We start from the raw sequence: 17,639 nt of genomic DNA, 5'->3' as shown, positions 1-17,639 counted from the left end.
ACAGTCCAAATAGACCTTTGAGTCAAACTCCCAGCCAATCTCTGTCTGCTGCAGTGTCTTTGAAAGATAACCTTGCAGATGGCTTGATTAAACATTCCAGTGTGGAAGTTCCCTAATTATTACACAGCTTGTTTCATTTTCGGTGGCTTTTATTACTAGGCTTACAGCATCACTCTCTGTGTTCTTATGTATTAATTCATATAATATGACATCCCTATGAATGGATGGATAAAACTATCATTGGCTTTGAAATAAATTAGGTGCAGGGACGATATTACCTGCCTAAAGTCACACAGCTAACAAGTGGCAGAGTAAATCCACCATGCTAAGTCTTCTTCTAAATGACAGTACCATGATAGAGGAAAGCTGTCCACCCTGTCTTCTCTTCCATATCTAAACCATTCTCCAAATTATATTATTTTAGATCCATCTGCTCTCTTATTTATTTTCCTCTGGATACTCTCTTGTGTGTCTCTAAAACTGTGGTTCACAGAAATGAATGTGATAGTCTAGATTATTTTGTATCTAATACTTATATTAACAAAGTCTAATATAGTATAAGATGTACTTATAGGCCCATTACTTTTTGCTGGGCCTCCTAGTTGGATCTTGAAGCTCATACTAAGCTTTTATTCAACCAGCTAGACTGGGCTGCTACAGTAGTTCACTAACTAGTCTCCCTGCTTCCATCCTTACCCCTTTAGTGTCTATTCTCTAAGGAGCAGCCAAAGTGACCCTGCTAAAGCTTCTACTAGATCACTTCTCTGCTTGAAGCCTTCCAGTGTCTTCCCATGTTGCTGAGAGTAAAGCTAAAGTTTCACAGTTAATTGTTTTTAAGACTCTCCTGGTGCGACCCTAGCTTCTTCCTGGACTTCACCTCCTGCCACTTTCCCCTGCACACTGAGCTCCAGTCACAAAGATCTCTGATGTTCTTGAAATCTGCCTGCATCCTTTACACTTGCTGCTCCCTCTTTCTAGGAAAACTTCTTCACCCAGAGATCCGCACAGCTTTCATCACTTCTCTCGGGTCTCTGCTCAAATGTCACCTTCTCAGAGAGGCCCTCCTTGTAGAAAATCCCTCTCCCCACCCCATGATTCTCTATCCTCCATTTCTTACTTATAATAAGTCATGTCATTAATCACTAACTATTTTTGTCTTCCCTCTATTCTCACCTCATATAATACAATATTTATTAGCTTATGTTCAATATCTAGAATAGTGTTTGGCATATAGTAGGTAGTCAATAAACAATTATTGAAGCAAGATTCTTGTTGTTTTGGACATGAATTGTTGTTTATCAGAGGACTGCCTAATCCTGTACTGTGTGATTGTTTCAGGGGACATTTGGATCTCGTCATGGCATTTTACGTTTTGTTAAATCCCTTATTGAAAAGGAAGATACACTATGTCTTTGGATATATTTTTTTACTATTATATTCTATCAGAGAGGAGATAGGGCAGGCAGCATCTGACTTATTCCTAGTGAATTCCTCATGGACCAGAGATATATTTTTCCAAGTGCAAACCACATTCTAAAAATTTTACTTTATAGCTTTACTAGGTGTTAAGGTCAAACTTCCCTTTACCATTATGATATCCACCCCCTCCCCCAATCTTTTTGAAACATAGAACATCTTTCCTGCGTCTTTGGTCTTCTAATTTTTTCTGATTCTCCATTTTTTTCTCAAAGACAATACTTTCCTTTAGGCCAATTGTCTTTCTGGGTCTCATCCCCTGGGTCTTCAGTGAATTCTTTCCATTCTCGGAATGGGCTCAGAGAGAATGCTTCTGGGGAACTATCAGAACATTGACATCTTCTCAAAAAAGTGTGAACAAAAATTCCAGTAATTCAGTCAGTGCTTGCAGTTGGCCATTCTGGGCTAGTTTTTCTACAGAATCACTGTAGACAATTCTCCCTTTTCCCTTGCTTCTCAAAGTTTCTTGGCTTCTAGCATTTTCCTGCCTCATTGCTATCCCAGGCTCCTTGTTCATTTATTCTTAGCTTTCAGATTTTATATCTTGCTTTCTCCGTTTCAGTTTGATCAAGTTAATCGTATTTTCTGCCTCAGTGAATTGAATTTGGACTACTCCCATTTTTTCCACTAAATCCACGTGTTTCATTCAGGAACTTACCTGTGTAGAAATTTATTTCCGCTTTTATTACAGTCACATTTCAACTTTTTGTTCAGATACTCGTGTACTGTCCTCTTTCTTGCCTGTTTTTTCTCCTAATATGTGCAAGAAGTGAGTGGATCTAGGCTTCCTGGAATGTGGGAGGAGCCTTTCTGAAATTTCTGCAATGATTTTTTTTTTACCCTCATCTCACTTTCATTTAAAATTCTTTATTATTATTACTTATATTTGTGAACTGCTTTATTTCTTAAAAGGAGAGTATATTTTGATTCACATCAAGGGAAGTAAGAGTCCACCTCTTTTTGATGCAGCATAACTAAATCTATCATCTTCACTGAGGCACAAGGCCCTCTGTCACACTTTATCTATGCCTCCATTATTGCTTTTAGACTGTTGACCACAACTTCATTAAGAGCCTATACTGTAGAATCAGAGTACATAGATCTATGTTCTGATTCCATCATTTGTTAGCTGAGTGAGATATAGCAATTTACTTAAACTTAGTTTCATAATTCATAAAATGGTGATAAAATATTTGCCTATAGGTTTCTTGTCATGCTCAAATGAGATATTATAACACAAAGCACTTTGAATAGTTACTTATAATTGTTTTTTTCCTATTCTACAATAATACACACAACTTTGGAATAAGGAAAAGCAATGGACATTTTTTTAAAGGCTTGATTATTGCAATGTCACCTGAACCTGGAAGACTTGTTTTTCTGAGTGAAGAAATATTTTCTCTGTGTCAAAGTTTCACAATCATCGTCAAGTAGGCCCTTGAACCCTGCCATTTAAAGTGCTCCTCTCTTTGATCTGTGGCACTCATACATACACTCTAGTAATGAGGACACTGAGCTCGCGTCTGAAATTTAACAAGATAACCACTAAAATCTCTTTGAATTCTATATTGTTGTGATCCTGTGGCTACAGAGAATCAGGAGTTGACGTAGACACTCTTTGGATTTCATACTGTATGGAGGCTTTCTTACTTCCACGTGACCTTGACTGAGTTTTGAATAGGTAAGTGAAAGAGAAGGAGGCACTCAAAGAAGTCAGCCATAGAACCAGTGTGAGAAACAGAAAATGAGCTTTTTTGAGTTTTGCAAAGGCAGATCAGGAGAGTTGACCTGCGGAGTGGAGAGTAGTCATAATTTTTAAAAAATGGCCGTGGAAATTAAAACTGATCAGAAATGTGAATTCCATAAAGACAAGGGCAAAGTCTTGTATTTTGAGGGGAAAATGTTACCCAAGTAGAGAGTCTGTGAATATGATCTTGAAATAAAAATAAATGAGAGATAACTGACTATTAATGAAATTGTCTGAAAACCATACAAACACCAACATTATCTTCATGATCCCTAATTCTAGACCTCTTTGGTCACTGTAAAATTATAACATTTCCCATGTATCTTTAACAGCTTTCTAGGAAAACATTAACCAAAAGTACCGGTTTTGATTTGGCCATAAAGTGACAGGAGAGGTAAGGTTCTCTAGGATTAAAGAATAACGTTTTCTTATTTGATTTACTTTAAAAAATTATTCTGAAATCTGTTACATATCTGTCCTCTCCAGGATGAACTTTATATTGGTTCAGCAGATTGTTTACTGTGCTCTTCTTTTTCTTTTTTTGGTCTTTCCTGCTCAGTGCCCAACCCAAGTTCAAAGGCTGATAAGAGAGAAAATCTCATGAGGAGGTTTTAGTCTAGGGAAAGTCATTCAGTGGATGTGATCTTGGCTCACAGGGGACGATGTCAGGCTCTTCCTGGCTCCTTCTCAGCCTTGTTGCTGTAACTGCTGCTCAGTCCACCATTGAGGAACAGGCCAAGACATTTTTGGACAAGTTTAACCACGAAGCCGAAGACCTGTTCTATCAAAGTTCACTTGCTTCTTGGAATTATAACACCAATATTACTGAAGAGAATGTCCAAAACATGGTGAGTTCTCATGGCTCTATTGGGCTATTTGTTGCCTCTTAAAAATTAGATTACTGCCCATGAAACTGAAAAGGGAAATCAAAGAAATGCTCTGAGTTGTGAGATTGGATGTTTGCCTCCATATCCCTGATTTTGGAGTCCCAGATAACTAAACTTAATTCACCCTGGGGTTCATTCAGAAAATTGTTACAAAATAATTCACTGGTCTCAATCCAGATGCTTGGAAACAAGTGAATATTCTTTATAAAATTACCGCCATAATTCTCATCACAGTCAGGATTTCAAAGCATTTTCATGGAAATTCCATAAGTTATTGAGTTAATAATTTTCTTTAGTCTACAATATCAATAGGAATATCTAAAGATTCTCTACAAATGATATATTAACTGAAAAATGCAACTGGAGGCTTAGTGAAAGAACTAACCAGTAATTAAGCTAATCAGGGCTTGGGTGAGGCTGGACTTGGGAATTCCTTTTCTCTTTGTCACGGACCTCCGAGGGACTCCCAAAGGTCACAGAATCCAGGCAGAGCCCTCCAAAACAAAAAAAAAAAAGAACAACAAAAAAACCATGATTAAACCAGTTCTGACAAATATCAGAATGCTCTGGGAAAGCCAGATGCTTTGTTAAACAAGTGCAAGGACTTAGGCATTTCTTCTCTCACAGATCCCAGAACAGTATCCTTACATATTTAAGTGCTGAGAAATCAAACAACTTTATTTAAGAAAAGGTTATATGTACTGACTCACTAAATTAAACACAGCATAGTTTTATTTTAATGAGACTTTCTGATGATCAAGTTTATCTTCTTTGGGATTAACAATAAATGAACTTCTTAGAGTAAATAACTTGCTCTGTAATCCCCAGTTTTGAATATTTGCTGATGAATAACCCACTCTTAACTGAAAATAAGTAAAATATTTGAAATTACTGGCTGGGTGCGGTGGCTCACACTTGTAATCCCAGGACTTTGAGAGACCAACGTGGGTGAATCATCTGAGCTCGGGAGTTCGAGACCAGCCTGGGCAACATAGCAAAACCCTGTCTCTACAAAAAATGCAAAAATTAGTTGGATGTGGTGGCACACGCGTGTACTCCCAGCTACTCGGGAGGCTGAGGCAGGAGGATCACTTGAGTCCGTGAGGCAGAGGTTGTACTGAGCTGAAATCTTGACACTGCCTGGGAGACAGAGTGAGGCCCTATCAGAAAAAAAAAAAGAGAGAGAGAGAGAGAAAGAAATTACCATTAATATTTCTAAGGCCACTTAGTGCTTCAAATCTTGGTGTTTGTGATATACTTTTTACCTCAAAGAAGGTTTGCAAAATCTGAAAAAAGTTCTTCCATAAAATAAATACTTATAATATGCCATAAAGTAAATTTTTGGCAGCTCAATATACAGACAAGTATTTGGAAAACGATTCAAACTGTAACCAAAGCAGAATTTTGCCACCCAAAATATTGTTTCTAGTGGTAAACAATAACCGCTTAAGCCACTGAGGTTTGTTATTTGTTATTTAGTGTTACATAACAGAAGGTTATTTGTTATGTACTAAATAAGAAACAAAGTTGCTTGTTATGTAGTATTACATAACAAAAAACAAACAGTTGTTATGTAGTATTACTGTAGCAATAAATAACTGATACAGGAACGAAAATTTGGGCTGCATGACATGTGTATGTTCATATCCTATCAGAGTGACATGATTGAGGATAATCTACCATTCCCATATTGTCCTATGGTGTAACTTTCAGAAGTCAGAATATCCTTGTCAGCCTATGGATTTGACCTAATGTGGTGATCCTTATGTCAAGCTCTGAGAATATACCTCAAAATAATAGAAGGCATCAAAACTTGATCAGTATAGTATCATAAAACTGCTGATGTAGAAGTGTGGAGAGGTCTATCAGATAGAGATATGGGGGAAAAAAGGCTTGGTTAAAACAGGTTTCCAAAGCTCTGTCCCTTTCTCTGCCATTGTGGTATGTGTGGTTGACTCCATTTCTCATGTTTTCTTACAAGACTTTCAGGATCAAGCAATTCCTGGCCAAAAAACAAAAGCAAGGATACGTTGTAGCTACTTCTTGGTGAGTTACCAGAAGCCATGAAGAGAGAGCATGAAGCCCATACTTTTTTTTTTTTTTTTTTTTGAAGGGTCTCGCTCCATTGTCCAGGCTGGAATGGAGTGGCATGATCGTGATTCATTGCAGCTTGACCTCCTGGGCTCAAATAGTCCTCCCACCTCATTTAAATTTTTTTTTTTTGTAGAGAAGAGACCTCACTTTGTCTCCCAGTCTGGTCTTGAACTCCTGGGCTCAAGCGATCCTCCTGCCTCAGCCTCCCAAAGTGCTGGGATGACAGGCATGAGCCACTGCACTTAGCCTATCACACTTACTCTTTGCGTGGTCTCCAGAGCTTCTTCAGCCCCCTGCTGCCAGGGCCCCTAGGGTCTTGGGCATGCCCCATTTCTGAACCTATTCCTGTCTCCAGGGATAGAGTCACAGTGAACTCAGCAGGATGATTCTAAACCGCTATTCTGTATATACCCAAGGAAATTTCATCCCTGTCTTTAATGAGTCTCTCCCATGCCCCTTAATACACATGAACACCTACCCACAGGTACAAGTCGGGGAAGATCACTGTGCAGCACATAAAATAAAATTCAGGGGTGAGCACTTTTTTTCCCATGAGATAAAATTAGGAAAAAATAAAAATGTTCATACAGGTTAAAAATTGTAAATGTTAAAATATTAAACCTCCCATCTAAAATAAAGAAAAAATAATTTCTTAAATCCTAAGCTTGAGTTATGGAATTCACATTCTTATAATTTACATTACCTATTTTGTTAAATGGAATGTGTTTTTTTTTTTTTTTTTTTAATATGCAAGTACCTGGCCATGTTTAGAAAGTAACCAAGGCATCTTTTGTCTTTGAACCCAATGTGGTTTTGACAGCTCTATCTGGAAATTGAGCCAGCATATGGGAGCCAAAGGTGAAGGTTTTCCTGGGAGATTTTTGGGCTCCAAGGTACTGGATAGATGCTAAAGATTCCATTCAGGTTTTCATTTTCTGTCTTCATGGAACTCTCACACCTACAGGGGAAGAAATGGTTTAGAGGTTACTAAAAGTATATAGCCTGGTTTAGGCGATAGTGAGCTATAGAAAAAGAGAAAATAAGTTGTCAATACTTTAAATCTCAAACTACTTCTTACAAAAGGATTTTAATAGTTTAAATACAATTATCACAAGTTGGGTAAAGACCACCAGACCTATGGCCTAAGAAATCATATATTTAATTTGTGCATATAGTTAGGGCCAAAAAGAGCAGAGTATCTTTTTGAATGTTTTAAAATATAATTTAGGATTTTACAGCTCCAGTCCTTGAAATTACAAAGGACCTCTTTCAAGTCGGGAAAATGCTATCCATTGCAGTTATAGATGGGGTTTACAGAGTGTTTTAATTTCTTGTGATTATCTCAAACAATGTGTGCCTTACTCCCAAAACTCCCTTGTATGGCTACAGAAATTGTTGCAGTTTTAGTTGCTTCTCTCCTGCCTTTGCCCAGAGGTAGTATGGAATGCCACGAATTTTATCTGTAATGGTTTCTTTCAAGCCTGGGGCTATGTCTGCTATATATGTTTCATTCCATTCATCATTCAGCCTACATATAGCTATCAACCGCTAAATTATCTGATAGGTATGCATGAACTGACTGATTCTTTGCATAACTGCTAAGCTGTCTGTTTTATTTAGGCTTGGGAGCCGTAGGGTAAGGATATGGAATAAATTGTAAATAATATTAAAAGAATAGCTTGGCAAGGAATAATACATCCTCAGAGGCCAAAATGCAAGGCAACACAAAGTGATTTTTTTTTGGTGTTATAATTATAACACATGTAGGATGGTAGTGATAAATAAAATATAATTGGATAGCCTCAAAATTCTCACATATAGTATGATAAACAATGTTCTAAGACTGAGGCCTTTGGGAGGTTGTGAGTTATTTCCTGTAGATAGAGAGTAAAATTATTCCTATAATTTGGTATGAAAGTTTTACCAGAAATTTTGCTTCACAGTAAATCATCTGGATTGGGTGAAGCCAGGTAGGGATTGAGAAGTGAGTCAGGTGGGTTGCATAGATGCGTCTGTGCTGCAGACCAAATTCCTCTTCCCATAGCTTACTTCTTCCCACTCCTGCATGTTACAGAGAAGACTAGACTGTGTCAAACACAATCTGTAGGATAATAGTTCAGAGCATTAGCTTCGAAAATAAACACTGGGTTGATGCCCTGGTTCTTCTAATTTCTAGCTGTGTGACCTAGGGAAAGTTACCTGCTGTGTGCCTAATTTCCCTTATTTGCAAAGTTGAGACAATAACAACTCCCTCACAAGGTTGGTTGTTGTGAAGATTAATCAAAAAGCAGTTTCTGAGAGGTTGTGAGTGTTCAGGAAAGAGAGAAATTGCTTTCCTTTTTTTTTTTTTTTTTTGAGACAGATTCTCATTCTGTCATTCAGGCTGGAGTGCAGTGGCACAATCATGGCTTACTGCGCCTCGACTTCCCCAAGCTCAGGCAGTCTTCCCACCTCAGCCTCCTGTGTAGCTGGGACTACACGTGCGAGCCACCACACCTGGCTGATTTTTGTATTATTCGCAGAGATGGGGTCTCGCCATGTTGCCCAGACTTGTCTCAAACTTCTGGGCTCAAGCGATCTTCCGACCTCAGCCTCCCAAAGTGCTGGGATTACAGGCATGAACCACCACACACAGCCTATTTTCCATTTTCACTGCCACTATTTTCTTTATCTCTTGTGTGGTTAATTACTGCCACTTCCGTGCACCATTTCCATCATGTCACATGCGTAGTCAAAACGCTCAGTGACTGCTTAATTCTCAGAGGGTAAAAGTGAAATTCCTTGGCCTGGAAAGTGCAATCATGCCTGAAGTTCTACCTGTGGGAGCTGTACTAGTTATCTATTGTGCAAAAAGTTACCACAAGCTTAGCAGATTAAAACAAAGCATATTTATTATCCCACAGTATCTGTGGGCTAGGAGTCCAGGCACAGTTCAGCCGGATCTTCTGCTTCTAAGTCTCATATGGTTGCATTCAAGGTGCTGGCTAGAGCTATGGTCTCTTCTGAGGCTTGATTGGTGATGGATCTACTTCCTCGCCAATGCAATTACTCAGAGGCCATCTTTAATTATTTGCCATGTGGCCTTTTCCATAGGGTAGCTCACAACGTGGCATCTTGCTGCAACAAGTCAGCAAAGGAGAGAGTCTTCTATCAAGATTAAAGTTAAAATCTTATGTAACATAAACATGAACATCCTGTCACCTGTGTTGTATGCTATTGGTTGAAAGTAAATCACAAGTCTGCTCATACTTATGGGGAGGGGATCACACAAGGGTGTAACCACCAAAGGCAGAGATCATGGGAGCATTCCTAGAGTCTGTCTGCCACAGGGCCAGGATCAAATGCTGGTGGCTGATTGCCAGCTCCACTGTTTATATCTTTCAGCCCCTTTCTGTATGTATAAAAAAGGAGAGAGAGTGATTTTCTACCTCATAGTGTTTTTAAGAAAATCAAATGAGGTAAATTATTTTGCAAAGTATTGTCTACTCATCTGACTCCTACCTACTTTCAGGTCTGTCTTAAGTTGCAACTTCTGCATGAGGGCTTGGCCAAATATAGTCACCTGCGTGAATTTCCTCTTTCTTGTAACAGAAACTGCTTGGCCCACTCATGATTTATACATTACTAAATACTCTTATGTTTCATTAATGAAACATTTATAATGCCTATCTTACCTGTCTGATAAAATTGAAAGCAATCTAAGGACAAGAACTTTCCCCCTATACATAAAATATAAAATAAATCATAAAATAATAATAAATAACAAATAAATAATAAAATAACTAACATTTGTTGAATGATTAGGATGTGTTAGGCACTCTTGTAAGCATTTCATTTTTTGTTACTTCTTCGAATCCTTACAACAGTCCTTTGAGGTAAGTCCTATTATTACTTCCATTTTGCAGATAAGACAACTGTGGCTCAGAGAGGCTAAGGTACTTGAGTCCAGGAGCGGAATTCTTACTTTCCTCACACATTATCTCTTTTGTGTGGTCTAGAGCAGTACACTATACCAAGTAGTTGCTCATTTTGGTCTTTGGTAAATGGAAATGAATTTGTACATTGAGAAAAAACTACACTAGAGTAGTTTGGAGAAGTTCACTTTCCAACTGATGTTCAAGATTGGGCAGCGGGAGGAGAGGGGGTGGGAAATGTGTCCTGGCATCATCACCTGCTTGATGATTTCTTTTGCTGGTAGAAAATCACCATGGCTACCAATGGCCATTTTCTGGGAAGCCTTTTTTGGGAATCCTAACTTAAGATCAAAATCCCTGGGCTAAGTTATGGCAGCTAGGAGGTTACTGTGAACTGGTTCTCATTTCTAATGGTTTCCATTGTTATTAGGGGTCTGTATTCTCATTAAGTCCACTCTGAGCTCTACTGTATTCTCCTTTTAGAGCACTCATCTTTGAATCCTTGGCCAACTCACCTACATCACAGCACTAAGGCTACAAATTCCAGGGCCCCATAATGTGGATTATCTGTGAGAATTCACTTCCAGTTCTGGGGACAGGACCCTTGGGAAAACCAGGCAATAGGCCAGAGAGAGAGAGAGTGGTCAAAAATGGCCTGGTCACTCTTAACCTAAACCTTGATCTTTAGCAGAGTAGAGGACTAAATCACTCAGGAAATATTAAATGTTTCACCAGATATTCTTTGTACTATATCTTCTGTTTTTTCTGTTCAAGCAATGCCATTCCGACTTCAATTTCCTTTCATGTCATTTCAGAATAATGCTGGGGAAAAATGGTCTGCCTTTTTAAAAGAACAGTCCACACTTGCCCAAATGTATCCACTGCAAGAAATTCAGAATCTCACAGTCAAGCTTCAGTTGCAGGCTCTTCAGCAAAATGGGTCTTCAGTGCTCTCAGAAGACAAGAGCAAACGGGTACGTTTGTGAACATTTTAGCATTGATCCCAAGAGTTGAAATATTTGGGAAATATTAAACATTAATATCACCCACAGCAGCTTCCTTTGTTTGAAAAGATAGTAATGCTGATGTTAGAAAAAGCTCTCTCTATCCCTAGGTAAGGTGACCATACAATTTATTATTCAAACTGGAATCTTTTTGAGAGTGAAAAATACTGGTAATAATTATATTCAAACACAGAGTTAAACTGAGATTGTCCCTGGCACTGTGGTGTGTATGGACACCCCCTAGTGTTAGGTCACCTTCCTGAAGGATGAGGCAGCCTGAAGAATACAGTTAGTTTGTGTCAGTGGTTCTCAACTGGGGATGCTTTAGCCCTCTGGGGATATTTGACAATGTCTGGAGACGTTTTTGGTTGCCACAAATACGGGATACTATTGACATCTAGTGGGTAGGGATGCTGCAGAACAGTTCACAATGTATGGGATGGCCCCCAGCAACAAAGAATGATCTTGTCCACAATGTCAACAGCAAACTTTTTTTCTATAAAGGAACAGATGAGAGTAAATATTTTCGGATTTGTGTATTTAGGTATTGTCTGTGTTACAACTAGTCAACTGTGCTGTTGTATCAGGAAATCAGCTGTAGCTAATATGTAAATGAACAAGTATGGCTGTCTTCAAATAAAACTTTACAAAAACAAGCAGCAGACAGGATTTGGTCTGCAGAACATAGTTTGCAAACCTCTGATATAGCCTATTGAAATATTTTTAATCTAAAATATTTAGCTATTTAAAAAGAAAGTCTTCTTTCTCAGTTGCTTCTCCTCTGGAACTTTGTATGTTCTAATCTGTGTATATAAAATAAAAGTGTATCCAAAAGGCAAAGATAAAACCATGTGAAATGTATCTTTCTACAAGTTAACATTTATTTTTCTGCATTCTTTGGATCCAATTATCCAACTAATTATCAATCCACTCTACCTTATCCATTCTGTTTCTCCATTTTTCCCCCCACAAGGACACTATAAGAAACCTTGCCTATTCACATATAGACAGCCTGGTCCAGCCTAGGTGGAACCTGGACATTTTATTTTTTAAAAAATCCCCAGATAATTCTAATGTGCAGTCAGGACCGAAAACCACTGAAATTCATGTAAGAGCTTAAAGTGTTTGGGAAGAGGAGGGACTCAAGGGTGCTTAGATTCGATGGAGAGGAAGCAGTAGAGATTGAAGAAGAGGTAGAAAGAGACCGTGAGGGGTTTTGTGCCATGGTAAGGAATTTAGGTTTATTCCTTTGGACTATGGGATTGTGTGGAAGTTTTAAGCGTAAGGTCTATTTCATGTTTTAGGATCACTCTCAAGGCAGAACCAAAGAGAAACAGGAGAAGGAGAAACAGATCCTTTAATCCAGTGCTTCTTAAATCAATCTGAGGGAGAGAACCATTTCCTTCCTTCCTTCCTTCCTTCCTTCCTTCCTTCCTTCCTTCCTTCCTTCCTTCCTTCCTGCCTTCCTTCCTTCTTTCCTTCCTTCCTTCTCTTCCTCCTTCCCTCTTTCTCTCCTCCCTCCCGTCTTTCCTTTCTCCCTCCTTTATTCCTTTATTTCCAATACATTGCAGATCAATACTTGCTTAAGTTCACTGATTACAAGCTTAGATGTCATGGAAATATCAAACTGTTTTCCAAAGTTTATAAACTTTTATTCTCTTAATTCCTGTACTTATCACAGAATGGAAACAAACTATTTGCTCATGTGCACTGGTCCACGGATTACACCTGGAGTATCACTGCTTCACTCTGTCACCTTCACTTTACCTACAGGGTAAAGTTTAGCAACTTTAGTATGGCAGAGATGGTCCCTCGTGATCTGGCCCCTGCTTATCTCTCCATTCTCATGTCTTTCATTTCCCTTAATGAACACCGTCACTCCAGTTTCATTCAACATCTCACTGTCCCCTGGGAATGCCTTGTCTTTTCCAACCTCCTTCCATCTTTTAGACTCTTCCCTCTACCTCCCTTCTCTACATGACCAATGCCTACTTCTTCTCCAAGACACAGCTCTTATCTTCCCTTCTCTTTGGACCCATTCTTGAATCTCCAGGTTATTAGTTATTAATTTCTCCCTGCTTCTATACTACTGCATCACTTTTTGGTGACAGTTATAGCACTTGTCATTCTGTTATGTATTAATAGTTACTGATTTCATGGCTGCCTCACTATCCTATGACTTTACGGTCTTTGACTTGTTCATTTCAGAACTGTCAGAGTGTAGGACATATTACAGGTTCAATAAATGCTGAACGAAACAAAAAATGCACTTCTCTGTGTTAATTCTTTGGGTTTTGGTAGATCTGGTTATTTCAATTACTCCATATATATTTATTATGTGCTCATAGCACTTTGTGCTAGTTGACAGTGGGAAAACTTAACTGGGCTATTCCTTCTCTACATGGCAAAGAAGTAAATTGCTGTATTTTGAGGAATCAAAAAATCATGTGGCCAAAAGGGTATGTCTATATTAGCATTCTCTTCAGCAAAATTTCCATTGTTAACATTGTTTATTATCTTAAATTTGCAGTTGAACACAATTCTAAATACAATGAGCACCATCTACAGTACTGGAAAAGTTTGTAACCCAAATAATCCCCAGGAATGCTTATTACTTGATCCAGGTAGGCTACTAATTTTGAGTAGTGATTATGAAATTTACTTTTCTCCCAAGTTTCAAAAATGATTGCAAATGTGTGTTTCAACACATACATGGTCTTTTAACTTTCTTGTAAATTTTATCACATTTACTTAATTTAATCAAGTCAATAAGTAAGTTATTTCAGTGGTTTATTTTCTCTGCAGACGTATTTTGGAACTATAAGGGCAAGGAAATGAATGAATCATGAGATTTTATTTAACCACTTTATGACCTGATGTCTGCCAACCTTACTTTTAATTCTTTAAAGTTCATGTAGTTATTTACAAATAAAATTTTTACAAATGCATCTTTTCTTGTCTTTGTGTGCTTTGGGATAACAGGTTTGAATGAAATAATGGAAAAGAGTTTAGACTACAATGAGAGGCTCTGGGCTTGGGAAGGCTGGAGATCTGAGGTCGGCAAGCAGCTGAGGCCATTATATGAAGAGTATGTGGTCTTGAAAAATGAGATGGCAAGAGCAAATCGTAAGTTTGCTGATCTGTAGAGGTCCTGAAGCTCTCTGTGTGGCCGCGGGGCTATTTCTTCTGCATTACCAAGCCTGCCCTTTGATATCAGGGATACTCCTCAATTAACAGTCATCTCCTGAACAATTCAGATGACCTGTTTTAAAAAGAAATTACTGGGGAAAAAGAAAAGGTGCACTGGTATTCTACAATTCAAGAAGCTCAATAATGAGACTCAACTACAAGGCCTAAAATAAATTATCCAGGAATTATGAATTATAAGTAATCTAGGAAGATCTCAGACCCCTAAAAGTTCCTGAGGGAGTCTGGGGATTAAGAGGGGATCCCATTTCTCAGGATGAGAGACAGAGTCACTGTCTTTTGTCTAAAGCCCCCACAGTTCACTTTCAAAGGTCATTTGTGTGTCTACCTTAGGGTGATACCCCAGAAAGAAAAAAAAAATCAGATTAGTTTAGGCTGGAAATGTATTATTTTCTGCAGTTGTAATTATATCTCAAATTATGTGGTCATAAAAAATCTTAACATAGGAAGGAATTTCCATATCTCTTAACTTATTCTCTTCCCTGAATAGTGAGCTGAAGTCATGGAATCATTATTCACATTGTGCTTTGATGATTTACTGCCCGCTGAGGTTGAGTAAGGAAGAATTTTTTCCCCCATTTGTTGTTTTAAAATTTCCTTCACTGCCACTTAAATTCAATATTCTTAAGCCTTACGCAAGCTGGAGACAATAGCTTATCACCATTTTTAAAACAATATCCTGCATGTCCTTTCATCCAAATATTTATTTCTGTCCTCATCTTCCTGGTCATTAATTGCAAATGTGAATGTAAAAATAAAAATTATTAAATTATGTTTACAAACTTTATTAGCTAATACCCTAACACAAGCTTGTGTTTCCTGATGGTGAGATACTAAAGGAAGCACATAGAAACATGCTATTGATACATATAATTTGCAAACAAACACAGGTTCACTGTGGCAAAGTCTAAGATGAGTTGGGTCTGATCTAAAAATACAAGGCCATGAACAAAAGAAGAATTTAAAAACTTAGAGATCCAGTCACATATTTTAAAGCTAAAGATACAAACTCATGTATCAAGAGACTACACACCCAGAATTGAGAGACTAGGAGTGTGCTTCTTTCGCTTACCAGCTGTGTGATCTTGGACAAGCGATTTAACCACTCTAAGCACAGGTTGTTAGTGGGAATATAAACTGGTGAAGCTGTTTTGGAAAAATAGTATGAGAATTCCTAAATAAATTAAAAATAGAATTACCATATGATCCAGCAATCCCTCTCCTGGATATATACCTAAATTAGATGAAATTAATACTTCATAAGGATATCTACACTGCCAAGTTCACTGCAGCATTAATCGAAATAGCCAAGATAGGGAAACAACCTAAGTGTTTGTCAAGGGGTGAATGAATAAAGAAACTGTGGTAGGTATATGGAATGGAATATTATTCAGCCTTAAAAGAGGAGATCCTGTCATTTGCCTCAACATGGATAGACCTGGAGGACATTATGCTAAGTGAAATAATCCAGACATAAAAAGAAAAATATAGCATCATCTCACTCAAACGTGGATTCTACAAAAAAATCAAATATACAGAGGTAGAGTCATCGTGATTACCAGAGGTGAGGTGGAGCGGGGTGGAATATAGGGAGAAGTGGGTTAAAGGATACAAAGTAGCAGACATGTAGGATGAACAAGTCTAAAGATCTAATGTACAACGTAAGGACTATAGTTAATAATAATGTTTTGTATTCAGGATTTTTGCAAAATGAGTAGATTTTAGCTGCTCTTCCATGGGGGGACAATGCTCAACTATGTGAGATGATAGATATGTTAATTTTGTTTACTATAGTAACCATTTTATTATATATGTATCTCATAACATCATGGTGTACACCTTAAATATACGCAATAAAATTTATTTTTATTTTTTTTAAAATTTATTTATTATTATTATACTTTAAGTTGTAGGGTACATGTGCATAACGTGCAGGTTTGTTACATATGTATACTTGTGCCATGTTGGTGTGCTGCACCCATCAACTCGTCATTTACATCAGGTATAGCTCCCAATGCAATCCCTCCCCCCTACCCCCTCCCCATGATAGGCCCTGGTGTGTGATGTTCCCCTTCCTGAGTCCAAGTGATCTCATTGTTCAGTTCCCACCTATAAGTGAGAACATGCGGTGTTTGGTTTTCTGTTCTTGTGATAGTTTGCTAAGAATGATGGTTTCCAGCTGCATCCATGTCCCTACAAAGGACACAAACTCATCCTTTTTTATGGCTGCATAGTATTCCATGGTGTATATGTGCCACATTTTCTTAATCCAATCTGTCACTGATGGACATTTGGGTTGATTCCAAGTCTTTGCTATTGTGAATAGTGCTGCAATAAACATACGTGTGCATGTGTCTTTATAGCAGCATAATTTATAATCCTTTGGGTATATACCCAGTAATGGGATGGCTGGGTCATATGGTACATCTAGTTCTAGATCCTTGAGGAATCGCCATACTGTTTTCCATAATGGTTGAACTAGTTTACAATCCCACCAACAGTGTAAAAGCGTTCCTAATTTCTCCACATCCTCTCCAGCACCTGTTGTTTCCTGACTTTTTAATGATCGCCATTCTAACTGGTGTGAGATGGTATCTCATTGTGGTTTTGATTTGCATTTCTCTGATGGCCAGTGATGATGAGCATTTTTTCATGTGTCTGTTGGCTGTATGAATGTCTTCTTTTGAGAAATGTCTGTTCATATCCTTTGCCCACTTTTTGATGGGGTGGTTTGTTTTTTTCTTGTAAATTTGTTTGAGTTCTTTGTAGGTTCTGGATATTAGCCCTTTGTCAGATGAGTAGATTGCAAAAATATTCTCCCATTCTGTAGGTTGCCTGTTCACTCTGATGGTAGTTTCTTTTGCTGTGCAGAAGCTCTTTAGTTTAATGAGATCCCATTTGTCAATTTTGGCTTTTGATGCTGTTGCTTTTGGTGTTTTAGACATGAAGTCTTTGCCCATGCCTATGTCCTGAATGGTACTACCTAGGTTTTCTTCTAGGATTTTTATGGTATTAGGTCTAACATTTAAGTCTCTAATCCATCTTGAATTAATTTTCGTATAAGGAGTAAGGAAAGGATCCAGTTTCAGCTTTCTACTTATGGCTAGCCAATTTTCCCAGCACCATTTATTAAATAGGGAATCCTTTCCCCATTTCTTGTTTTTGTCAGGTTTGTCAAAGATCAGATGGCTGTAGATGTGTGGTATTATTTCTGAGGACTCTGTTCTGTTCCATTGGTCTATATCTCTGTTTTGGTACCAGTACCATGCTGTTTTGGTTACTGTAGCCTTGTAGTATAGTTTGAAGTCAG

At 38.1% G+C, this 17,639-nt stretch overlaps 1 protein-coding gene across 3 annotated transcripts in view; it reads left to right on the top strand.

The window, feature by feature from the left end:
* Positions 1–2,392: 2,392 nt before the first annotated feature.
* Positions 2,393–17,639, top strand: part of ACE2 (angiotensin converting enzyme 2) — a 53,411-nt gene continuing 38,164 nt past the window's right edge. The window contains exons 1-5 of one of the 3 annotated variants that reach the window (XM_077987963.1): positions 2,393–3,617; positions 3,783–4,071; positions 10,934–11,092; positions 13,653–13,746; positions 14,105–14,248. In XM_077987963.1, coding sequence (XP_077844089.1) covers positions 3,886–4,071; positions 10,934–11,092; positions 13,653–13,746; positions 14,105–14,248 — 583 coding nt within the window. In that variant the 5' untranslated portion in view covers positions 2,393–3,617; positions 3,783–3,885. 3 annotated transcript variants of the gene reach the window in all.

Source organism: Macaca mulatta, chromosome X (assembly GCF_049350105.2).
Source record: "Macaca mulatta isolate MMU2019108-1 chromosome X, T2T-MMU8v2.0, whole genome shotgun sequence".
Classification (NCBI taxonomy): Eukaryota; Metazoa; Chordata; class Mammalia; order Primates; family Cercopithecidae; genus Macaca; species Macaca mulatta.
Note: the sequence above shows the minus strand (reverse complement) of the source record. Positions and strands in the feature narration are given on the sequence as shown.